Here is a 26,416-nt window from a genome sequence, read left to right as displayed (position 1 = left end):
TGTCTTCGCTAGCAAAAGACTGCTGTCCATTGAAAGTGATTGAGTCGCGACATAATGTTTTGACGATAGGCCAATAATTTCTAAATTTGCTTCGGTGAAAGCTAAGCGTATTGCGTTTTAAACTTTAAATAAAATTAAACAAACACAACTTTAATTCTTCTGTTGTGTGGAATTTTAATCAGCTTTTACGACGGTGTTATGGGGAAAGGGCGGCCACAGGCGGCATTTCGAGCAACAATCCAAGGGCGATATATTGCAGTGACGTTCGGTGGCTTAAACCATTGGCAGTAGCTAGGGACAGTAAAATATCGGGATGCGCAACTATACATCCGCTTTTGGCTTATCCGCAACACTAGAAGGGTTACGATTTTTTCTGATTTACAAAATAATGTACATTTTATAGGTTATATAAGAAGAATGAAGTTGGTTTTAAAGTAATTTAAGGTTTTTAGTTGAAAACAAACGAGCAACAAAGCGTGAAAAAAATGTCAAATTGGCAATTGACCCTTCTAATGTTAGCGGAACAACGGAGTTGCGCGTCCCGGTATCTACCGTCCCTAGCAGTAGCGTAGCCAGGAATTTTGAAAGGGTGGGGTTTTGACAACCCAGCGGCGGGGGTCTGGGGGGCCTCCCCCAGACAATTTTGAAAAATTACTTTGAATTTGGTGCATTCTGAGAGCATTTTCAACAAAAATGTGGGTATGAATATTCCTGTAAATGGTGCTGTCCGTGGCATAGCAAAAGGATAAGATCATGTTTTCTTCGGCATTTTTCGGAAATAAAGCTAATTAAGTCTCTGTGTTTTCTTGTTGCTAATTCCTGGCTGAGATGTTTGGTATTGGCAAAACTCGCTCTTTTAATGCAGTTTTGTTGAAAATTAGGCAATTTGTTTTAGACTGAAAGCATCATTCTTAATATCGTGATGTCACACGCGTGCCAAAGGGGGGGTTGTAACCCCCAAACCCCCCCCCCTTGGCTACGCCACTGACCATTGGAAAAGCAACTTGGAAATATGCTGCAGCAAGGTAGTAGGCACGAAGGGCGTAACCGTCGGGCGAAGCCCGAAGGCGTGTTGCCGGAGGCAACACTTCCAGTGGGGGTCTGGGGGGCCTCCCCCAGAAAATTTTGAAAAACTCTTCCAATTTGGTGCGCTCTGAGAGCATTTCCAAAACAAAATCTTCGGACTTTCCCAGTCCGAGGATAAAGATTTAATCAATCAATCAAACTGGGACTAGTCTAGAATGTTGGCTGCGTTTTTAGACTGAGCACAAAAACTTATTGTCAATGTCATCTGTAAGCATTTAAGACATGCATTGGACTGGTGCACTAGTAAAGAGCAAAATTAGCCTATAAATTAAGCTAGTCCATTCTTGAAGAACAAAAGTAGATTTTCTCTGAACTTGTGATGTCAGTCTATTGACCCAAAAGAATTTAAAAAACACTTGTGCTGTTTCAGGAGCCTACTGGTTGGTTAATGTACCCTTTGGAATTGCATGTTTTATTGTAGAATCTATGTTTTTTTTGGTAAGAGAACCAGCTTTATTTTCAGCGTACTCAGTAGCCTATAGTTACAAGCGCGCAAATCACTCATGCGTAGAGGTTGTATTCCTTTCGTCTGAAACCAAAAGCAGCCGCTATGAGATATACGCATGACGTCACTGGGAAAGCACAACTAACCATACCATAACCATAACACATCTGATTGGCTAAGCAACTGGTGACGTTTTGCAAAACGATTGAGGATTGGATAAAACGAAGGCGTTTTTTGACATTTTTGAACCTGGGAAAGCAACTTTGAAAGTTTATTTCCCTGGAGCTTCAATGATGGTTTCTGACAAAAGCGTTTGCGTTAATTGGCATTTATAGGCAAGACATGCGGTTTGGTTAGGACTTAGACTACTCACAAGCGTTACGAGTAATTCTAGTCACGAACACAGTAATTTTCAAGTTAAAATAGACTTGATGTCACGGTTTCTTTCTATCTCTTACCAGGAAAAAGACTTGGAAAGGTTCAATGACGTAGTTTAATGGGTCAAACCGAAAAGCAGTCAATTAAATGTCGAATGGTTCTGTTTCTACTAGTGAAATGATAATTATCACTGTGCTGCGTTTGAAAATTTTTTCTCAAAGGTCAAAGATGTTTTAAGTGTTTCTGAATCAATTTTTTGCGCTGAAGTCAAAAATGCAACCAGTTTTTTTCAATCAGGTCAAGTTTTTTTTTTATCACATATTTAATTATGCTAGCTTTGGTCATTATTGTGCAAAGAGAAACTAATTTCTGTGGTAGCTTAATTGGTCATGCATGTTGTCAATTTTCCCAAGATGGTGTTTTTATTTGAATGCAAGGTTTTTGCAATGACAGCCATTTTAAATACTACAAAAAATATAATGACACAGTTGAAATAAAGGCACTTACAACTAACCAAGAAAGCTTCCTAACACATAATTTTGTTCAACGGCGATCAACCTAACAGTAGAAGTTAATATGTACACTATAGACACGTAAACACTTAACATCACAAATGTGTTTTAAATGCGAAATACTCGCCAACATCAATGTGTGCAATAAAAACGAAGAGTTCAAAATAGTTTAACACAGAAAGCGTTGTTCGGCACATGATGATATTCCGACGATAAATACAATAACAATATAAATACAATTACAAATGATTTATGCTGACAAAAATTGTCGCTTCAAAGATCTTCTTCTATGTGTGGAATTGGAAAGATCTCTTTTTAAGCACCAACAGTAATCTGCAAGCATGTTTACGTCCCAGCATCCTTGGTACCTTTCTTCTATCTGGCGAAGGTCTTCGTGGAACCTCTCTCCATGTTCTTCGCTGTAGTCACCACAGTTGTCAGAAAAGTAATCCGAATGCGAACTCAGAAAGTGCATTTTCACAGACATCCGGGCTCCAAGGGTTGAAAGCTTTTAAGCAGCTCTTTAACCTGTGCTTCGTAATCAGGGCTTCAATGCTTTCTAATCAAGGCTTCTATGCTTCTATTCTTTGGTGAGATTTAAATCTCGTGTTAGGTCATTCAGCTCAAGCTGTGTAAGAGGCTTGGGTTGGCTTGTACTTTGCTCTGCATCCCATGTGCCTTGTTCACTTGCTTCGCTCTCTGCAGATGAAGAACACTTCATTTCACTTATTTTTCCAGGTGGTTCTGGAACAGGGATACCAGGGCCATGTGATGCTGGTTTCATGGCTGAAGGAACATCAGGGTACTACACATGTTGTTTGTTCTTCCGGTTTATTCCTGAAATGAAAAAGAACACTGTTAGGCTACTCTTAAATCAAACAATAAATGAAAATGACTCCATACAGTACAAGTATCAGCATACCTTGTAAGTTGGTCATGCGAAAATAACAATCAATGACATGGTCTTTTCTTTCTCTCCATACCATAGGAATACCAAAAGGAAAGCTCTTTATTTTCATTAGGCTCCATATTCTCAAGCTTTCAACGAATGCTCTACAACATTTGTGCGGAGCAAATGCCTTATCCTGATCGCTTTTAATTAGTTTTACTCCAAAATACTCATAATATGCTTTATTAACAAACTGCATAATTTTTGCTTGGCGACTATGCAGGGTGACCTTGCCACATTATATAACAGAACCTGTCTGCATCATTTTTGCACTTTCTCATTGTACTGTAAAAACAAAACTTATCATTATTACACAAACGTGTAAAACATACTGACGAGGTAAAGTATTGAGTGCACATAAGTCTTTACATAGCTAATTTCCAAATAAAATACAATAACTATCATCTTGACTGCACACTAACGCAGCCTGTAAAAACCAGTTCATATGTTTAACTTTTCAAGCATCGGGTGCATTCGTCATGTGCTTCTCATTGTGATGTCACTGAAGTTTCATCAAAACTTAATTCATATGCTAAATCATTTTTATGACATCACAAATCTCAATCGCAAGACGCTGAAAGCAGCAGTTGTCGAAAATTTCAAATGCAATTTTCCAAAAAACTAGACCTGATGGAAGAAAACGGATAACAGTTTTGGATTCAGCATCAAAAAGTACACTAAGAACCATCAATACTTTAGTAACCTTAAAATTAACGCAGCACAGTGATAATCTAACTTCTTGAAGGACTTTAACGAACGGCTTCTCAAATAACTTTAATTTCGATCAGAAATTATATCAGCATCAATTCTCATCAACTTGTATTCGATTACTTCAACTCTCAATCAACAATAATTTCTGCATCAACTACCAATCCACAACTCATAACACAACTCCCATAAGCACATAATCAACTCAATAATAATCATAATAATCCATTACGCAAATTACACCACTATTTATAAAAGGTTTGTTCGGTCTAGTAACTTCGAGAAGGTTACGTAGTGTTGCATCACACGAACTCATCGTCGGTCACGTAGCATTGAGCGGCATAAACAAGCAAGTTTAAAGAAGTCTAAAGAATGCCACGTAGGGCCGAAGGTTGTAGAAAACACGTTACGTAATACAGATTTCGTCATCAGAGGTTACTTTAGGTCAATACCCGATAATAACACATCGCTCAAAATTCCATAATGAAAACAGCACATTCTGTCAAGACGCAAAGCAGCCCGACGCGACGCCTTGCACATTGATTGTGACATACGCCCCCCCTTAGAATATTGTTGCAAACAATATAACAACACAATCAATACAAAACATATTACAAAAACAATTAATTACTCAATAAATCAATTCTCATAAGTCCATCGTTGCATGATCTACCAACGATAGCTTTTCTCAAAACAATAGTCACGTTTACTGTGAAAGTTTCCATCGTCCTCAACAACTTCAGTACATCGGCGAGCGAGATGACCCATCTTCCTACATCGGAAACACCTCCTCTCCGGACAGTCCTTGGCGAGATGACCTTCTCTGTGACAGTTGTACCAAGCCTTTTCATCAAAAGGGCAGCTCCTGGCTATGTGTCCAATCTCCCCACATCGGTAGCAGTGGTTGTCACGGCAACGTCTGTTTTCCGAATGTCCGCCGTCAGCAACGCACTCCCTGGCGAAATGTCCGCGTCTGCCGCATCTATAGCAAACTCCAAATGGTCGTCGCCTGCCGCTTCTCCTCGGTTCTTCGCGCTCATTGTATCCATGACCGTGAGATCGTCGCTGATTATTATCTGCAGAACAATCTCGAGCAAAGTGACCATTCTTGCTACAAGAATAACAGGTAACTTCAGAATTTCTCTCAATAACATTTCCGATTATAAGATCAACTAAAGAGTTTTGTAAACATAACGCTTTCACAGTCCCACTACAATACGGAGTTTCGATATATATCCTCGCTAACGGTCCTTGGATTGAAGTGTTATTTATCGACATCACAATTCCAGTTTTTCCCGTTAATTGACTGTCTTTAACCAAATTTCTCCTCACCATTATACCCGTAGAACCAGAATCACGTAAAACTTTTACCTTTTTGTTTCCAACTTTTCCATCCACTACTGGCAGGTAATCTTCAGGTATTATTTTTTCGCAAACATCTTCATCCGGTTTCTCCTCCTCAAGCGTGGGTTCAGGAATCATTAACGCATAACCACCTCGATAAACGTCCGTGTCTTTATCTTTTCCAGACTGATTGGATAGGGAAAACGACTTGTCCTTGCATTCCTTCGCTTCGTGTCCTTGCCTATTGCAACGATTGCACCACTTCCTCGATTCCTGATGATTTCTGTTAGTCTTCCTCCGGCAGTTAACAGACTTATGACCTAAGCCATTACAATTAAGACAACGTACTTCTCTTGGAACAGCACCTCCTTTAAAATTATTTGTTTGCTCTTCGTCATCGCATGACAACGTTTCTTCGGTCGACAACTTCTCATCATGGGCAACTAAGTATTGTTCCGCCACACTGGCTATGTCTTCTAAAGTCTTTGGACTTCTCTCCATTAAATAAACAGACAGATCTTTTGAACATGAATCTGTGAATTGTTCCTTAACTATAAGGTTTGCCAATCTGTCCAATGATTGTTCGGCCCCCGAAAGTTCAAATCATTTTAACAAAAGGTTTCTTAAACGTTCAATAAATTGACCTGGGCTTTCGTGTCGTTCAGGCTTTGCCTCACGGAATCTTTGACGGTATCCATGCTCGGTAAAATTGTATCGCTTTAACAGAGCTAACTTCAATCTGTCGTAGTTCATGGCCTCTTCTTGCGAAAGTCTTGAATATACATCAAGAGCTTGTCCCGATAATAACATGCTTAGCTGGGTAGCCCACGTCGACTTCTCCAATTTGGCTATTGTAGCATATCTTTCAAATCTTAACAAATAACTATCCAACTCATCTTTTTCTTCAACAAATGATGGCAAATCTGGACGTCTAACTTGCGCCACAATAACATCTCGAGCATTATCATTAGTAGAATTAGATCGCTCACCAATATCCAGCTTTTGTCTTTCTAAATCAAGCCTTAACTTTTCCAATTCATATTGCGCTCTTCTTTCTTCAGCTTCTGCTTCGTACTGCCGTTGTGCACGTTTTTCTTCAGCTTCACGCTGTGCTTGTTTTTCTTCAGCTTCGCGCTGTGCTTGTTTTTCTTCAGCTTCAGCTTCACGCTGTGCTCGTTTTTCTTCAGCTTCAAGTTGTGTTTGCTTCTCTTCAGCTTCAAGTTGTGCTCGCTTCTCTTCAGCTTCAAGTTGTGCTCGCTTCTCTTCAGCTTCAAGTTCTGCTTTCCTTATTTCACGAGCAGCTCTTCTATCTTCTCTTTCGTCAGCTTCTCGCTGAGCTTTTTGGTCCATTATCTTGTGATACTCTTCCATCACAAACTGAGACTTCTCATTACCAGTCAGCCCCATTCGTTCAGCCATGCTCCCTAAGTCTTCAATCATCTCATGTTTGACAGTATCCGCCATCTTGACATTAATTTATTACTCTTTCAATAAATCTTCGGTATTCTTCGGTTTTTCGGTTATATCCCGGACGAGCCCCCAGAATGTCACGGTTTCTTTCTATCTCTTACCAGGAAAAAGACTTGGAAAGGTTCAATGACGTAGTTTAATGGGTCAAACCGAAAAGCAGTCAATTAAATGTCGAATGGTTCTGTTTCTACTAGTGAAATGATAATCTAACTTCTTGAAGGACTTTAACGAACGGCTTCTCAAATAACTCTAATTTCGATCAGAAATTATATCAGCATCAATTCTCATCTACTTGTATTCGATTACTTCAACTCTCAATCAACAATAATTTTTGCATCAACTACCAATCCACAACTCATAACACAACTCCCATAATCACATAATCAACTCAATAATAATCATAATAATCCATTACGCAAATTACACCACTATTTATAAAAGGTTTGTTCGGTCTAGTAACTTCGAGAAGGTTACGTAGTGTTGCATCACACGAACTCATCGTCGGTCACGTATCATTGAGCGGCATAAACAAGCAAGTTTAAAGAAGTCTAAAGAATGCCACGTAGGGCCGAAGGTTGTAGAAAACACGTTAGATAATACAGATTTCGTCATCAGAGGTTACTTTAGGTCAATACCCGATAATAACACATCGCTCAAAATTCCATAATGAAAACAGCACATTCTGTCAAGACGCAAAGCAGCCCGACGCGACGCCTTGCACATTGATTGTGACACTTGATAAAAATAATAAGAAGTTAAACCTAGAATTCAGTCATTATATTTTGCATAGTTTTCGCTCAGGTAAGCACTGCTTTCCTTGCTTTCCCTCACCGATCGTCACTGATATATTGTGTTGCTACGCCACTGCCTATTCGTAAAAGACTATGAAAACATTTTGTCCATGTAGAGCCTATATATTATAATTAACCTATTTTCGATTATATCCAATAATTCACTTTGTAGTAGGCTATAGCACAACACAGCGTCAGATGGAAATAAAAAGGGGAAGCCGCGTTAGCTAGTTTTTATGTGGAAATTAGCTTGGAAAGAAAGCTCAAAGCGCAGCATTCTAGCAAATTTATTAGCTCCGCAGAGAGAATCAAACCTGCACGACGAAACAATCTCACGTGACTGCCTTTGAACATAATATAACGGCAATAACACATTTAGTTTCTTCGTGATTTGTTCATAAAAGACTTGTATTGTGGTTAACTTGAATTGCTAAAAAGGGCTCACATTTAACTCGACCTGTTATCAGACGTGTTCAAATGGCCACGCCCTTCACTAGTTTTGAAATTTTATATAAAAAGAATTTTCCTAAAACGCTGATATTTCTTGACTTTTACTTTTTATCATTTGAGCATCGTTTAAACCTAATTTGGTTATTTTTGGAACACTATGTGGTTCACAATAAGCATTTTGTCACAGGTTGTTCAGAAATTTTGTCTAAATTCCTAGATTTTGGCATTCGGCATCGAAATGACTCATCGCTTCTGCTATTGTATACACAGTGGCCGCAGTCAACCGCGAGTCAAGTCATCAATCACACATTAAAACTAAGAACGAAACGCAATGGGACTCATAGTACAATTTATCGTTTTAGCTCAATTCAGGCAGTTTTTGTTGCGTCATGGCAAGGCAAGTGAAGTTGACCAGTTTTTACGAAGATAAAACGTGTTCACAACATGAAAAGCAAACTTTAGCAACTAGTAATGATCCGTTACTTTAGTTTAGTATTTACACTTTACTACTTTTGAAAAAAAAACAGAGCTAATCACAACCGAATCATCAACCACAGCCATCCAGAAAGCGTTTTGTACCATATGTGTAGACGACATCAGAAGAACAGATTATTCCAAAAAAAGAAATAATCTCGGCAAAATTCCTCATCGTAGCTTCAAATGCAACATGCCTTTTTGCACAAAGCACATGTTGAAACTATGTATGTTATTGCCATTCATGACGTGTACAGTTGAGAAGGAGCGATATTCCTGGCGTCAGCACTACCTGACTGCTCACGACAGAACAGCGAGCATTGTGTTTCGCTAAACTGAATTTTTCATAACTCAACAATCATTCGATGTGTGTTGATCCAGAATTGTGGTAGCCTACATTTCATTTTGAATCTTGAAAAGTAAAATTAACTTTTCTTACATTGTCTCGACATTGCCAGACTCAAGTTAAACAACCCAGAGAGAAAAACCCATCATTTTTAGACTGATTCAACGTCTGAAAAATGACGAGTTTTGCTATCAGGGAAATTTAGCAAAAAGCAGGCAGCCCAGGCAGAAAAGTTGGCTTTTATACTGTTTCAACGTTTAGCTACATTGAAAAGTATCAAAAAGAAGTTTTTTTTTCCTTTGATTCTAAAACATTTGGCAGGTTGAAATGAAAGCTACACTCTATGAAATGAAACGCCTGACAAAACAGCTGACTGGAAATCGTGTTACCTATACTTCTAACCCAGCCAGTAAATCAACCACTTTCAACAATGATTCGACGTCTGCAGACGTTAAATAAATGTAAAAAGGACCAATTTTGCTGGCTAGGAAAGAATGTGATAAACTAGAGTTATTTCAACCAGAAATTCAATCTGCCAACGTTGAATCAATGTGAAAAAAATGATTTGCTGGCTGGGATCGCTACAACTATTTTATGCTTTCATTCATCTTGATTTGTCATGAGAGATACTACGATGCTAAGCAGCCATGACCACCTGCGGAGAAGCAATTCATCACAATAACCTCAAAACCGCTTGATGTAGCATGAATATGAAAAATACTGCATTTATTGTAGGAAAAAATAATTAGTTTCAAAATATTGTTGTTGAATGTTCACAAATCATTAAAATTAAAATTCGAACGAACAAAATCGGACATAAAATGACTAAATGCCAGCAAAATTTGCGCTTTTAGAGCTTTTTTGCAACATATGTTTTCAGAATGCACAAAGTAAACATTTGTTTTGAAAACAAATAATTAAAATATAAAATAAAAGCATTTGACTATGTGCATGCCGATTTTCTCAAATGTGCGATGTTTAGCGGCTGAGTTATAAACCAATAATCAGGGCGTGGCCAAATGGTCACGTCTCGTGCTTTTCGTGCGTCTTTGAGACGAATACCAGATAGGGTTAAACTTTGCCATGGGCGCCATTTTGCATAGATACGCCACTGTGTACAAGCGACACCTCTCAACAGCACCATCAACAACTGATACACGAATTCAATGGAGGATACACAAATTGGCGAGGGACAGATAACATGATATGCACAACACAAAACACTAAATAGTGTTTTTTTTTGCAACCTGATACTATATTATTACGCACAGATGTCCAATTCTGCAGTAAAATGTTGTATGGTGTGCAATATGCCTAAGCAAACATCACGCGTTTTGCCCATGAAAAAGAAGGCCCAGAGTGAGAGGGGGCCCGGAATGATTCTTCGTACCCTTTGTGAAAATTTCTCTCAGAGGCCCTGAGGCTACGCAATGCATTCTGAAAAAAATATTTTAGAACGTAAATCATCTATGTCAGAAAAAACCAATTGCAGTTTTACGTGTATTAGACTACTAGTTAAGTCATCAGAAAACAACGAAAGAAAACGTTCATTTGACGTATCCCTGATTTGACGTAAGCCGATACCCAAAAATATAAATTGTAACTGGCTAAATTACGAGATATTTAATCCTATGCAGTATTCTATCTTACAAACAAATTTTAGCACATTGATTACCGGTATTACAAATTTATTGCTGAATTTCTGTTTTATTTGGTGAATGAGTTCAGATTTAGACAAAGGCCATGGCCAGGCATGGGAGTCGATAGTGAAAAAGTAAAGAATATTCCGATATTCGATAGTGCCAAAAAAAGTAAAGAAATAACCGATTTCGATAGTAGAAGAAAAAGTAAAGAATAAAGAATGTAGTAATCGATATTGAAAAAAAAAAAAATTATTCCACCACTCTTTCTGAATGCTCAAGGCAGTAACAAATTGAAAAAAATTCAAAGAAGTGAAAAATACTTCCCACTCAAAGGACTAGGAGTAACAAAACATAGTTTTAAATGCAGTCATGCAATCATAATCCTTCTGAGAAGAGTCACAAACACAGTTTTAAATGCAGTCATGTAATGTACCGAACTGCTGAAGCAAGCATTACCATTACCATTAACGCCTTGTCAAAATTGGAATCAGAGTCTGTCACACAATGAGTTATTTTGCCACTAAGTTTAAATTCCATGATAACACACTCAATCAGCTTAGCCAAAACATCAAATGTGCATCTTCTAGTCAATCGTCGTAAAGCAATGCAAGCATACTTTCTGGTCAGATCTTCAGTGGTATAGGCTATCAATGTGCGGTGCGGTTTCCAAGCAAAAAAAAATTTGCTCCTCCTTTCAATAGAATTTCAAAGTCTGCCTAATAAAATTGTGGAACTCGGTTAATATTTTACGTTGTTTATTTGTAAACTTTACAGAAAAGTACTGAATATCGAATATCGGATTCAACGCACAAAAAAGTAAAGAATAGCAGCTAATCGATACTTATTTGAAAAAGAAAAGAAAACACGGATTCGATAGTGACAAAGTAGGCTAAAGAATAACGCTATCGAATATCGATTCGAAATCGATAGTCCCAACCCTGGCCATGGCCTGATTGCACTTGTCTAATTCGTAAGCTGACAATAATTGTGGTGTAAAAATTACGGATAAACGGCAGAAGTGATTTCTGAAGTTTTGAAAAGAGAAAGAACAAAAATTCTAAGTGACGATTTCATATTTACAGCACATAATGATAAAAATACACAGTTACATATACAAGATAGAGATGCAACATAGCCTACTATTGTTGAAGACTTGTTCTTTTTCCTCGCTGTTTGGGTTTGGACACTCTCAAAAAAGTGTGGCAAAAGTTAAATTTAAATTCTTGTCTGGCAGCTCTGTGCTTCAATTGTTCATGTTGCCACTGGTGCCCTGGCTGCTCAACGCTCAAAATCACTGCACTGCAGGTACTGCTTGACAATTTATGACAAGACACTGGACACTGTGGACAGGCGATTGAAAATGTTACTTATTAGACCTGAAGCTGCAAAAAGTCAAGTTTGATTTTACTGAGTTGTGACCACAAAATTTGTTCCAACAATGATTGCAGACCAGTGACTAGATTCGCGTATGACTCCTGTAGGCTATGGTTCAGCAGTAGGACAAGTTTATTGTTAGAATCTTAAATATTGGACTGAGAAAGCTTAATACTAGTATTTTGCAAGTTTGTTGAGATTTTGTTCTTCATGATGAGTGGATGCAACCTAGTTCGTACCCTGAAAAGATCGTGAGAAAAACTTAAAAAAAGCCGAAGTTGCTGATTGCAGTTTCCGCAAACATTTTAAAATTTTCCCTGTGAAAAAATCGAGAGAAAAAATAGCACAAAGCCGAAGTCGCTGATTGCAGTTTCCGCAAACAAACAAAAACTCTCAGGATCATTACCGGAAATTTAAAAATGTTTGCGGAAACTCCGATCTCAACCCTAACTCTTTTAAAATGTGCACTGACTGAGCACTGAGCAGAGTCGGACTTTGTTGTAAATCAATTATTCAATTTTTATGAGCTACCACAAACCTTTTTTTAACAAATAACAGATTTCCTATTCGTCGTAATGAAATTAAGAAAAATTGTCAAAACTCCGATCAGTGACTTCAACTCAACTTTTTCCAACAAAATTGAAAATTTTTTGCAGAGACTCTGATCAGTAACATAGGAGCTGCTCTATTTTTTATCTCAGTCTTTTCCAGAGGTGGGCACCCGCTACTTTTAAAGTACCGTAGCGCGCTACCCGCTACCGCTACTTGGACCAAAATAGCGCGCGCTACCGCTACCCGCTATCAATTTACAAAAGTAGCGCGCTACCGCTACTCGGACCAAAGTAACGCGCGCTACCGCTACTTCTTTCGCTACTTTTGTCTAAAATGACACTAAGTTAAGAAACACTCTTCAAGTCCCTATAGTGACGCAAAAATGACCTTGAAAACAGATGTTATTTATTCGTTTACACTGTCATTTTAACGTCGTTATAGAAAACACATTCTAAGGAAAATTTATTGTTACGCATCTTTCAAAAACACAAGCATTTCAAAATGAGAGTCACTATAAGTCCTGCCTGCTTTGGCTTAAGCACATCTTTTCCAACAGAGAAAAGTCTCTCAACCGCAGCACTGGAAGGAATGGGGGTGTTGTATTTAATGAACAGATGTTTTAACTCGGTATTCAAAAAGCTCAAGGACTTGCTCCTGTCCGAAAAAAAGGCGTCCACAATTGCTGTTTCCTTCTGCACCGACGTTTTACGGGATATAGCCAACACACCAAAAAATTCATCCTCGGAGTCGTGACTGATGTTGGTGTCACTCTTCTCAGTATCAACCTGGCTTGATGTCTCCCGCAACAGTCGAATTACATCTGTCTTGACTTTTTTCTCGCAATGCGTCAGCATCATCCGTGGAAACGTAGTGCAGAAATTGTAGCCACGACGTCTTGAAGGAGGGATGTTGATGCCATAACACATTTCATGTCGTTGAAGCACTTGTTCAATCGTTCACCCCTTCAAGGACTTTCACTTTCAACTCCTCACAGGTCACAAGATCACTGATCTTGGTCAACTTCTTCGCGCAAATTGTAATTGTTGGAGTAGGGATGGGCAATTCAGAATAATTCACTATTCCAGAATTATTCCGGAATAGTAAACCAAATCCAGAATACTGAATCCTATTAACTTCTAGGCTCCAGCAACGCAAAAAGTAAAAAATTTCATGCAATGTTTATTTGCAAATTTAGACACAAAAGCAACACAATCAAAGTAGATGTTTATTGTAGTGCAACACATCAAGGGCTATGGCATTCCAAATTACTGCCGGACGAACGAGAGCCGTTTTGCCAGATGCTGGAAGCTGCTTGACACCAAAAAGTAACTAAAATTTCACCAGCTATTTAAAACACTCTTAATAAATCGATTTTGCCTAAAATACACATAGTTTTTAAGACATAAGACACTGCCATTACGCATACGCAAACCTTGCAAAACGTTTTCTATACGAGCAGGGATTATTTGCTAAAAAGTTTTAAAAAAATTGAAAAAACTTTTTTGAAAAATTTGAGTGGGGAAAATTTCACCAAAAAGTTGTCTGGTTCCAAGATCAAAAAGGTTGGCACCAAAGACCTCTAAATTTCACCAGAATTTTTTAATTTGGTATCCTACTTTCCCATCTGGCAACGCTGAACGGGAGCGCAGCTTAGTTGCCGTCAAGCCCGCACTGGAAAAGCATCGCTCGGAAGAAGCTGATTGGCAAGTATGCTGAGATATTTCAAAGCCAACTCCTTTAGCAGGGACATCTGCTCGATGTTGTTACGCCACCAGTCAAACCAGGGGCGGATCCAGAGGGGGGCGATTGGGGCGATCGCCCCCCTAAAACCTAGGAAAGTAGCTTTATTCTTCATTTATAGCCTATGTATGCGATTTGGAAAACAACTTATCGAAAGCAATGCTGAGTAAGTCTTTCGCCATGTTTAAAGATTAGGGTAGGCTATAATAATATAGTGTAAGGCTATTATTTCGTCACAGCGTCTAAATACAAAACAAAATTACTAAAATTTAAAAAGTTTCTAAAGTTTTTGCTGGCACTGTAGAGCATAGCGATAAATCCCTTAGCCTAGATAAGTTGGTTGACAGAGCAGGTTATTGGCAACTTTGGCGGTCAGACGTTGAACTAAAACCATTCGAATTCTATCTTTGAAATTGCATCTAAAAACAGCAAAGTTCAATTTTTTTCAATGAGACTTTAGCATCTTGTCACCTAACATCATTGCTACCACGAAATTGCTCAAGTATGACCCGATAGCATTGACAAAAGTCATTTGCAATGCCTACAACGGCTTGTTACGTCATATATATAGTGTGGAATCAGCTCTATGTTCAGAGATCCACTTATGGAAGGAGATTAGGAGAAGTGGGCAAATATAACTGTTTCGGCGACTGCTACAGTCTTATCGATGACTGCGGAAGAAGCTTTACAGCAGTGTGATGAAGATGTGTACACAATCGTACACTCTCTTCTAAAAAATACTATCAACCTTGCCAGTCAGCGTATAGCATCAGCCGAAAGAAGCTTTTCATCTCTTCGGTCGTTGAAAACCTGGCTGAGGAACAACATCGGCGAGGAAAGACTAAATAGATTGGCCTTACTATACCAGCATCGGGACATTTTAATTGACATAGACTCTGTGATAAATCGATTTGCCAACAGTACAAACCGCAAACTTGACTTTGTGTTGTAGTCAAAGGTATGACACCTGTTAGTATTACCCGTACCGGCAAAGTAGCTTTTTTATTTTCGTTTTAATTGTGAAGTCCACAGAAATAGTTGCTTCTGTTATGCTTAGTTTCTTTTTTTTTGTCTGGTGCAGCGACCGTGCATGACACGTTTTGAGGAGGCCTATATCCTTTGGTCGTCATTTAACTATGTTTAGCCTAACTGTCATTCTATTTGTACAAATTGTAGTGTTTCGCTGGACCAAAATAAAAATTTACAATCGAAAGCTAGCCTATAGTGGCGATTCTACGGGGGTGGAGCATGACCCAGTGTTCTGACCTGGCCCCACTTTTGTTCAAAACAATTCAAAACTTTTCAGAGGAATAAAACCTCGAAGTTATAGAGTAAGTCTATAACAACCTCAATGTCTGTATCAATAATAGGCTATGCTGTGACATTTGGAAGACAGAATTACCTGTTATCATCTTTCCGTGGTCACTTTTTAAATTGCTGTGAAACAATCAAGAGTGAAACTTTCAGTCTCAACTATAAATGCGGCTAGGTTGTTCAGATTTCAACTTGACATGGCAAGGACACATCAGCTCTTCATCCCTCCCTTTGTTAAACAACAGCATTGTTGAAGATTTTTTAAGTTATAGAATTTCTCATAATTTGTGTTCGAAATGCTCTCAAAACGCACCAAATTCAACCTAAATTTTCTAGGGGAGACCTCCGTCGTTGTTTGTGCGGGCTGATCACTTGTCTGAATGTCAATGACATCGCCCCCCCTAACGTTAATACCTGGATCCGCCCCTGAGTCAAACTATCGCAGAGTCGCATACGCACGTGAATTGAAAAAAAGCATTGCACATTTTTGTGCATGTGTACAAAGCGTGAAGAAAATTGCGCGCTTGGTTTCTTTGATTGCTCATGCGGGCGAGTGACGTAGGGATGCATGCGCCGTGCGCGCACAACCACGTGCAAAACGTTTTTGAAACTGCGAATTGTGTCAGACTGTCAGTGCAAAGAAAAAGAGAGTAAACCACACTGTCTCAAGCTGACAGCTTGCACAAGACTTATGCATATCTTTAAAACCGAATCTTATTACCCGGTTTTATTGCCATTTTAGATTCGGATAGTTTAGGATCCGAATCCTTCTGGATTCGGTATTCTGAATTGCCCATCCCTATGTTGGAGTAAGACTCTGTAATTCGCCTTGGACTCGCCCTGGAAAATGTCTAAAGCCTGGCAGATAGGCTTCATCACACGGAGATATTCGCCGAAGAAGTTAACGTCAGCTAGAAATAAATGAGCTGTTTAGAAACAAGATAAACTATGTTGTAACTTCAAAGTTGTAAGCAAAACAAATCACACAAAATTGCCCTGTAATGACTTCTTTTAACAAAAACCATCGCGTAAAATTTTTTTTATCAGCAACAAATATCTTAGCTATAACTAAGATATTTGTACAACAAATATCTTAGCTATACGTAGGGTAGGTGTGTGGTACAAGTAGCACCTTTGAACCCTGGGCAGTCGCCATGGATTGTTACACCATGGGTCTCGGGGAACACTGGTCTTGATCACACACCAAACTAACAAGTGGGTCCACGTCCCACCTCATGGGCAACAACCTCGACTGGTTGGCTAAAACTTGTTAGAAATCCTGCTGCCTTGCAGGAACTACTTTTTTAAGTAAAGGCTAGGCCCACCGCCAATAACTGTGGTTAGCATCAGGAAGGGCATCCGGCTGGAAAATCTATGCTCCAAAATATTATTTAAATGCAGCAAAAGCTAAAAATGGCCCCTAGTCCCCAGCAGCCCTTAGATGGGCAAGGGGTGCGAAGAATCTCTGGGTTCCGAGAAAACAAAAAAACATTGAAAAAAGATTATGGTGTTAGAATCGGATGCTGGAATGTGGGAAGTTTGTGTGGTAAAGGAACTGAAATATGTGAAGAACTAAGAAAAAGAAGGGTGGATATATGTTGCCTAGAGGAAGTAAGATGGAGAGGACAGTCAGCGCGGTTTTTAGGTGTCAATGGGAGGAGATACAAGTTATGGTGGTCAGGAAATAAGACAGGAATCGGTGGTGTTGGTTTCTTGGTAAAAGAGGAATTATGTGAGAAAGTAATAGAAGTTAGAAGAAGGAGTGACAGAGTGATGACAATGGTAGGCCTACTTGCTTTTGAAGAGGAGGTAGTGAGGCTAATCTGTGCATATGCACCTCAAAGTGGTAGGGATTACTTAGAAAAGGAAAGTTTTTATGATGTTTTGGCAGAGGAATGGGATTTACGGAGTTCAAAAGAGTTGGTGTTTGGATTAGGAGATTTTAATGGACATGTTGGAAAACAAGCAAATGGGTTCAAGGGCATTCATGGAGGGTATGGTTTTGGGGCTTTGGGGCATTTCAATCATGGACCGGACTCCACTTGACGACACTGGACGAGTTGGCTCAAAATCGCCACTCTTGGAAGCAAATAAGCCATGTTCATGCGCAATCTGCCACAGGCGGAGATAACGACTGATGATGATGGTTTTGGGGAGAGAAACATGGAAGGAAGAATGCTACTTGAATTTTGTGATGAAAGGAAACTTTGTATTGCCAACACATGGTTTAAAAAGAAAGAGAAAAGGAAGGTGACTTACAGCTCAGGAGGACATGAGTCGGAAATTGATTTTATTGTGGTTGGCAGAGGTGGGCACCCGCTACTTTTAAAGTAGCGCGCTACCCGCTACCGCTACTTGGGCCAAAGTAGCGCGCGCTACCGCTACCCGCTACCAATTTACAAAAGTAGCGCGCTACCGTTACTCGGGCCAAAGTAGCGCGCGCTACTGCTACTTCTTCCGCTACTTTTGTCTAAAATGACACTAGGAAACACTCAAGTCCCTAGTGACGCAAAAATGACCTTGAAAACGAATGTTATCATTCGTTTGCACTGTTATTTTAACGTCGTTATAGAAAACGCATTCTAAGGGAAATTTATTGTTACGCATCTTTCAAAAACACAAGCATTTCAAAATGAGAGTCACTAAGTCCTGCCCGCTTTCGATTAAGCACATCTTTTCCAACAGAGAAAAGTCTCTCCACCGCAGCACTGGAAGAAATGGGGTGTTGTATTGAACAGATATGTTTTAACTCGGTATTCGAAAAGCTCAAGGACTTGCTTTTGTACGAAAAAAGGCGTCCACAATTGCTGCTTCCTTGTGCACCGACATTTCACGGGATGGCGCAAACACTCCAAAAAATACATCCTCGGGGCCATGACTGGTGTTGGTGTCACTCTTCTCGGTATCAACCTGGCTTGATGTCTCCCACAACAGTCGAATTACATCTGTCTTGAGTTTTTCTCGCAGTGCGTCAGCATCATCCGTGGAAACGTAGTGCAGAAATTGTAGGAGTTGAAGGAGGGATGAAGTCATGATGCCATAACGCATTTCATGTTGTTGAAGCATTTGTTGAATCTTTTCTTCGCGCCTTCAAGGACTTTCACTTTCAACTCCTCACAGGTCACAAGATCAGCTGATCTCGGTCAACTTCTTCTCGCAAATTGTGATGGTTGGAAGCAAGACTCCGTAATATGCCTTGGACTTGCCCTGAAGAATGTCTAAAGCCTGGCAGATAGGCTTCATCACAAGGAGATATTCGCCGAAGAAGTTGACGTCAGCTAGAAAAGACCGAAACTTTGCAACCAAGCCGATTATATAGCTGTTTGACCACGCCAGTATTGCAAAAAAAACAAGAATTTTTTTCAATTTAAATTAAAAAGTAGCGGGTAGCGGGAGTGCGACTGAAAAAAAGTAGCGCCTCTCCCGCTACCGCTACTTTGGAAAAAAAATAGCGCCGCTACTGCAGCCGCTACTCTAGCTAAAAAGTAGCGCCGCTACCGCTACTTTTATCAAAAAAGTAGCGCCGCTGGTAGCGCCGCTACAAAAGTAGCGCGCTACTGCCCACCTCTGGTGGTTGGGCAGGAACAGAGAAAGTACTTGAAGAATGTGAAAGTAATTCCGTGGGAGTTGCAGCATAGACTAGTAGTAGGAGACTTAAATATGAAAAAAGTGAAGAAAATTGTGAAGAAAGAACGAGTTTTTGTGAGAAATGTGTGGAAACTGGAGGAAAAAGAAACGAGAATTAAGTTTGTGAAAAGAGCAAAAGAGCTGGTAAACATGAGTGCGCAGGACTTGTGGACTTCATTTCAGAAAGGTGTCCTAGCAGCATGTGATGAAGTATGTGGGAAAAAGAAAGTGAGGAGGGATCGTGGAGACACATGGTGGTGGGATGAAGAGGTGAAGCATGCGATTTCACAGAAAAGAGATGCATACAAGCAGTAGCGCAAAAATGGGTCAGAAGAGAATAAAAAGAAGTATAAGAGTATGAAAAAGAAGGCAAAGAGGGTTGTTGCAAGAGCTATGAAGAATGGTGCTGAGGAGGAACTAAATAAAATGGGGGAAAGCCAAAACAAAGTATTCAGACTCATAAAGCAAATGAAAAAGGATGGGAAAGATATTGTAGGGGGAAGATGTATAAGGAGTGGAGATGGGAAGTTGCATTTCAGTCCGGAAAGCAGAGGAGAAGTGTGGAAGGAACATATGGAAAATGTTATGAATAAGGAGAATGTATGGGATCATATGACAGAGGTTGATCTGGTGGAGGGTCCAGTGGGAAAGGTTACTCGTGATGAAGTGGTGGAGGCAATGGGGCAAATGAAACTGCATAAAGCAGCCGGTCCATCAGAAGTGAGCGTAGAGATGATAAAAGCAAGTGGAGAGTTGGGAATTAAAGTAATGCTACAACTTAGCCAAAGGGTATTAGATGGAGAGGGAATGCCGGAGGAGCGGAAGCATAGTACTGTTGTTCCACTGTTCAAGAGAAAAGGGGATGTGAGAAGTTGCAGTGCATATAGAGGTGTAAAACTACTAGAGCATGGAATAAAAATTGTGGAGCGAATACTAGAAAAGAGGTTGAGAACAGAGAACATTGGTAAAATTAAATGATATGCAGTTTGGATTTATGCCAGGAAAAGGTACAGTGGATGCTCTGTTTATATTGAGAAGAATGCAGGAGGAATACCGAGAGAAGCAGAGAAAACTATATATGTGTTTTGTCGACTTAGAAAAGGCATTTGACAGAGTACCAAGGAAAGTGATGGAGTGGGCAATGAGGAAAAGAGGTATACCGAAGGTATTAGTGAGAGCTGTGATGTCTATGTATGAGGATGCAAGAACAAAAGTGAGAGTTGGATCAAATTATTCAAACGAGTTTTTTGTGAAGGTTGGTGTACACCAAGGATCAGTTTTGTCACCTCTGATATTTGCTATTGTGGTTGACGTTGTAACTGAAGGAGTGAGGGAGGGCTTATTGAGTGAAATTTTGTATGCAGATGACCTGGTCTTGATAAGTAATAGTATGGAGGGACTGGAGAGAAAGTTTGAGAAATGGAAAGAAGCATTTGAAACCAAGGGTATGAAGGTGAATCTTGAAAAAGCAAAAGTGATGGTGAGTGGAGCAGAAGGAACAGTTGTTGAGAGCAAAGTAGATCCCTGATTGATGATGACAGACAGTGATTGATGATTGATGATGACACTGATTGATGATGACAGAAAGTATGATGACAGACAGGATTGCCACATTTGCAGGTCGAGACATGGTAACAATAAGAAAAACAAAAAGAAAAATGGAACGAGAGCAGCACTTTGTAGAATTAGCTAAAAAGGAAGAAGACATGAAAAAGTTAGATACATTCATAGACACAACACTTGATGAAACAGCAGACTTTTCATCTGATAATGACTCGGGAACTGAAGCTACTTTGCCAACATCTTCCAATAGGTGTCATCGTCAAATCGTTAAAGATGGCACAACGATTCGGGTGCCTTATGATATTCTCAAACACCCTTCGATAGTTGGGTGTTGTTTGAGGAACAAAATTAGCCCTGTGACCGCTTCCACAATGATAGGGGAATTTATCACTGCGTGTGGTGGAGACATGTCGAAGGTGAACCTTAATTATACACAGGCACTGAGGCATCGCACCAAAACAGCTAAAGAAACTGCCAGTGCCATTAAAGGAAAGTGGCAACCTCCGTTACCTGGAACTGGATCCCTACATTGGGATAGAAAGCTGATGTCCGGCCTCAATTTAAAAGTTATTGATGAAAGGCTACCTGTCCTTGTTTCTGGTCCTAGTGGTGTTAAACTGCTAGGAACGCATAAGTTACCTGCTAGCTCATCAGAGCCTATGGGAGAATTGATCGGTACTGCAACAGAAAAGCTGCTTGATGAGTAGAACTGCAAAGCATTAGTGGGAGCTATGGTGTTTGACACCACCAGCTCCAATACTGGCCACGTCACAGCTGGCTGTATTGCCATCTAAAATTAGTTAAAGGGCGGGGAAACCCAAATTAACTTTGCGAGTTTTTTGTTTCAGCGTGATGTCATTGTGTACAACATGAGTTTTAGCAATAAAAAAATCCAAACTTTGTTGCCCTCGTCTCGCTAAGGCCGCTTTTGTTTGATACCCTTTTGCGAGGTCTCGTTGCGCATCAAGCTGTGATTCTGTTCGCTGTGACGTCACAAGGTACATATAGTTGTGGCCAAAAGTTTAAGACCAGACTTGATTTATGACGATTTTTGCATTACTTCAACATACTGCATCAGATATAAGATGATGCATAAAGATGATGCAACTGAAACAATATATGATGCAGTATTTTCTTTGGATGCAGTAACCTTCTTTGGATAGGCTAAGATCCCTGATGAGATCACTCAGCTCCTCCCTGTCTGAATGTCTCTGGAATAGCTGAACTACTTTCAAACACACTTCCACCGCTGTTACTTGCAGAACTTTCTACCTCTTCATCATGAAACTCATTATATTCCATGGCCATGCACTTCCTCACAGTGAGGAACAGGTCATTGAGCAGATTCTAAATCTAGGTCATTCGAACTGCTTTTCTTGTGACGATTAAACCCCTGTATGTCTACCAATGGCTTTTTGGTTCTCTCCGAACCATTGGTACACCAAAATTAAAATTTTTAAGTGTACCTTTAGTCCACTTTCTCAGGCTTTCTGCACATGCTTTGCAGACAATATGAGGTGCCCACGGCTTATCTTGGTCACCAAGTTTAACTTTAAAACTTAGCAAACGTTAAACTTAGCTAATTTTCTCTAGCCAAAATTTGAAAATATTGATATTTCAAAAACTGGAGCCAATTGAAAGAAACAGATGTTAATTTTAAATTCAGAGGCAAAAATTGCCCAGAAACCGTTAAAATATTTTCGGCACGCAAAAAAAAATTTTTTGTTGGCCAGTGTAATTTAAACACTGTAAAAGTAATATCACTATATTATTTCTCCAATGCAAAACAAAGCATAATTATTGCAATCTGCCGAGGATTACACTTACGAAGTGATATGCTACCATACAACAATTTGTGTTTGAAGGCACCAGCTCTTCACCACAAACACAAATTGTTGAAATAGGCTACAAAACTCCATTTGCAGATGACTACATGATTGCAAACAATGCCATGCTCTTTCAAAAGCACCACATATAATCCAATCCTGGCAGTGTAATGGGCTATGTCCAGTTTTTGTTTTACAACCGGTTGTTACTTTGAGAACCTCACTGGGCTATGTCCAAAAAAGGGGTGTAAAAAAATGGGGGGTGGCACACAATTTTGAAAAACATCTAGTTGTGTGCAAACCAAGGAGAGCATGGTGTGGTTGTAAGTATGTGGCACTGGTGTTTGATCCATTTGAGATATCAAAAATATTCAAAAAAATAAATGTTTTTTTTGCGTTTATCTCAGTTTGATGATTTTGGACATAACACCATTTGGTTTTACATCAACGATATATACAAAGGGCCGAATGACTAGCTTAAGTTTTTAATTTTTGAGGGGCACCAGCCTCACCCTAGACTCTATATTCTATAAACCATATGCAACTTTACTTCGGCTAACTTATTATTAAAATTAAAATGAACATTATCGATTTCATACCTTGATCGCAGCATCGCAGCTCCACACCAGAAAACGAGATTCCCAAAAGACCGAAAATTTGCAACCAAACCGATCATATAGGATTATAGGCTATATAATATAACTGCTTGACCACGCCAGTGTTGCGAAAAAAACGAGTATTTTTTTACTTTAAATTAATAAGTATCTGGAGTGCGACTGAAAAAAAGTAGCGCCTCTCCCGCAACCGCTACTTTGGAAAAAAATAACGCCGCTACTGCAGCCGCTACTCCAACTAAAAAGTAGCGGCGCTATCGCTACTTTTACCAAAATAGTAGCGGCGCTATAAAAGTAGCGCGCTACTGCCCACCTCTGGTCTTTTCAGGGACGAAGATTGCATCTATCTACATTTTACTTACTACTGTTTGTGAAACTGCCAGGAATAACCTATCAAACACTTTCTCAGTCCACATATAAATGCTAAACCAACCAACAAACGTTTTTGCTTGTTGAAGTGTTTGCTGCCTATAGTATATTTCATTCACTGGGTGTCACACAATAAAGAGCTGTTATGTGTGTTTGTCGTATCCAGGCTTGCACTCGGTGGTTGAAGATTTAGATTAAGTGGACGGGAAGGCAAGGAAGCCAATCTTCGTGTCCACCTTCACTCCTTCAGGCATGCCTTCATGTGTTCTACCAGAGACACGGTCGCATGCTCCTGAGCGGTATCAAACCGGCGCTCTTTCGATTGCCGTTCCAGTGCTATCACCACATGGCTATGCAGCCGACAAAGAGCTGTCCTTAAAATGCATTAATAAGCGCACACCCTATAAGTTGAACTGGCTGTGCTTGATCTTGCAATTTTATTGTGCACAAAGTAAGTGTGCTTAAGTATCTGAGCATCAAAGCTGTGCTGTTTCTAGTAAAGAAAATTATATTTTTCTAATTCTTATAAAATGCATATTGTTTTCAGATTAAACAAAAATTGTATTAATAGTACTTTTAGGTAACAAACGTGTTTGAAATGTAACGGTAAGATTTGCACAGTGCATAGTTAAATCCTGCTTTATTTTTGGATACATCGATTGTGCTAATGTTGTTTGCCAGTAGGTTAGTGTATAATGTATATGTCTTATTACACATATTTTTAATACAGGCTGATTTTTATGGGTTTTTAATTGTTAAAAAATTTCATATTGTTGTTGCAATGAGTACCCAGTATAGTATTTTGTTCAAGCAAGAGCAAGCACATGATGAAGATATCTGGTCATGTGCGTGGGGTAAGAGTGAAAAAGATGGCACAGAGCACATCATTACAGGAGCACTTGATGACAAAGTGAAGTGCTGGAAATGGGTCGATGAACAACTAGAGTTAAAGTGGGTTTTAGAGGGTCATCAACTTGGCATCGTGTCTGTTGATATCAACAAGTTGGGTACAATGGCAGCTTCAAGCTCACTTGATGCACATATACGATTGTGGGATTTAGATTCAGGAAAGCAACTACGAGCCATTGATGGTGGAACTGTAGAAACATGGACAGTAATATTTTCTCCAAATGGCAACCATATCGCCACTGGAGGACAGAGTGGTAAAATTGTTCTTATTAATGTTGAAGATGGTAATAATGAAGCAGAAATGGATACGGGAGGAAAATTTACATTAAGCATTGCTTATAGTCCAGATGGGAAATACATTGCTTGTGGAGCTATGGATGGAATTATAAAGGTGTTTGATGTTGCTAGTCAAAGATTGCTTCATACACTTGAAGGCCATGCTATGCCAATTCGATCTTTAACCTTTTCACCTGACTCGCACAGACTTGCCACTGCATCTGATGATGGTCAAATTAAAGTGTATGATGTGAAAAATGCCACATTTATTCACACGTTAAGTGGCCATTCATCTTGGGTGTTGGATGTTGCATTTTGCCCAGACAATGTCCATTTTGCATCATGTTCTGCTGACAAATCTGTGAAAATATGGGATGGTACGACTCGACAGTGTGTCAACACATTCTATGAACACCGAGACCAGGTATGGTCTTGTAGTTACAATAACAATGGCTCAAAAATTGTTTCAGTATCTGATGACAAAGCTGTGCATATTTACGATTGTCCTATTTGAATTGCAGATTTATGTTATGAAAGTGTTTAAAGGTTATGATGACAATTTGTAACTTTCATGCAAAGGTGAACTTATAGTGATGGCAACCAAAGTATGTACCATATTATGGTCGGTTTTAAAATACGTTTCCTTTTCAGTTTTTGTACCAAAGACAAGCAAGACACAACAATACCACAGGGTTGAGCATTACAACAGTATACTTTACATATTTACAAATACTTTAACAGTCAAACGTTTTCCGCTTAACTTAAGCCCTCATCAGGAATTTGAAAATATTTATAAAAATGCAATAAATTTCAACTTCTTGAAGGTAACTAACTAACTGACTGTAAGCATCAAGAAACACGCAGCGATTAAAAGCAATACCGGTAGTGTGGAAAACGCTTGCCAGATGTTTCGTCCCTGAGATCTTTCGTCCCGACCCTTTCGGCCCTACAAGACATCGACCGCTTTGGTGGAAAGTGCGAGTCAACACGGGGAAACTCACCCGGCCCGGACACGGCGAGTATTGACAGATCGCGAGCTCCTTCTCGATTCGTGGGTGGTGGTGCAAGGCCGTTCTTAGTTGGTCTGGTTAATTCCGATAAAAAACGAGACTCTGACCTGCTAGATACCCGGCCGCTCGCTGACCGGTGACGTCTGTTCAGGCGCGGAATGGCCCGATTCGGTGAGTCCGATTCGGTGAGTCCGATCCCTTAACGGGGGATTTTTTCAATTTTTTTTTTTTAATTATCGGGTACCGTGGCCTAATTATCATTGCCGTTTTGGGGTTAGGGGTTAGGAGTTAGGGTTAGAGGTTAGGAACTCACCGAATCAGACTCACCGAATCGGACTCACCGAATAGTAGCAGACCCGTTCAGGCGCCGCCACGAAGGAGCGATTGCAGGCGTTCTTAGAGAGACAGGCGGCGTTCAGGCGCACGAGATTGAGCAATAACAGGTCTGTGATGCCCTTATATGTTCGGGGCCGCACGCGCACTACACTGGTTGGATCAGCCGGAGCCTTTTCGCTCGAGATCCCGGCTCGAAAGGGTTGGGAAATCCGGAAACTCCGACCGTGCTCGGGATAGGGAATTGCAATTGTTTCCCTCGATTGAGGAATTTTCAGTAGGCGCGAGTCATCAGCTCGCGTTGATTACTTAC

At 39.8% G+C, this 26,416-nt stretch overlaps 1 protein-coding gene and 1 pseudogene across 1 annotated transcript; one reads left to right on the top strand and one right to left on the bottom strand.

Moving 5' to 3' along the window:
• Nucleotides 1-3,001: 3,001 nt before the first annotated feature.
• Nucleotides 3,002-3,660, bottom strand: LOC145772470 (uncharacterized; annotated as a pseudogene).
• Nucleotides 3,661-24,315: 20,655 nt separating this feature from the next.
• On the top strand, nt 24,316-25,972 carry LOC145772239 (uncharacterized). Its single transcript, XM_082584093.1, has one exon. It carries the CDS (start codon nt 24,357-24,359, stop codon nt 25,272-25,274), a length of 918 nt encoding a protein of 305 aa, XP_082440219.1. The 5' UTR covers nt 24,316-24,356; the 3' UTR covers nt 25,275-25,972.
• The last annotated feature ends 444 nt before the right edge of the window (nt 25,973-26,416 follow it).

Source organism: Aplidium turbinatum, chromosome 6 (genome assembly GCF_918807975.1).
Source record: "Aplidium turbinatum chromosome 6, kaAplTurb1.1, whole genome shotgun sequence".
NCBI lineage: Eukaryota > Metazoa > Chordata > Ascidiacea > Aplousobranchia > Polyclinidae > Aplidium > Aplidium turbinatum.
The sequence above is the reverse complement of the archived record's forward strand: the minus strand, read 5'-3'. Positions and strand labels throughout refer to the sequence as shown.

What these genes read in the sequence shown, in the direction of transcription:
- LOC145772239 (XM_082584093.1), top strand. Translation starts at nt 24,357, where the DNA reads ATGAGTACCCAGTATAGTATTTTGTTCAAGCAAGAGCAAGCACATGAT.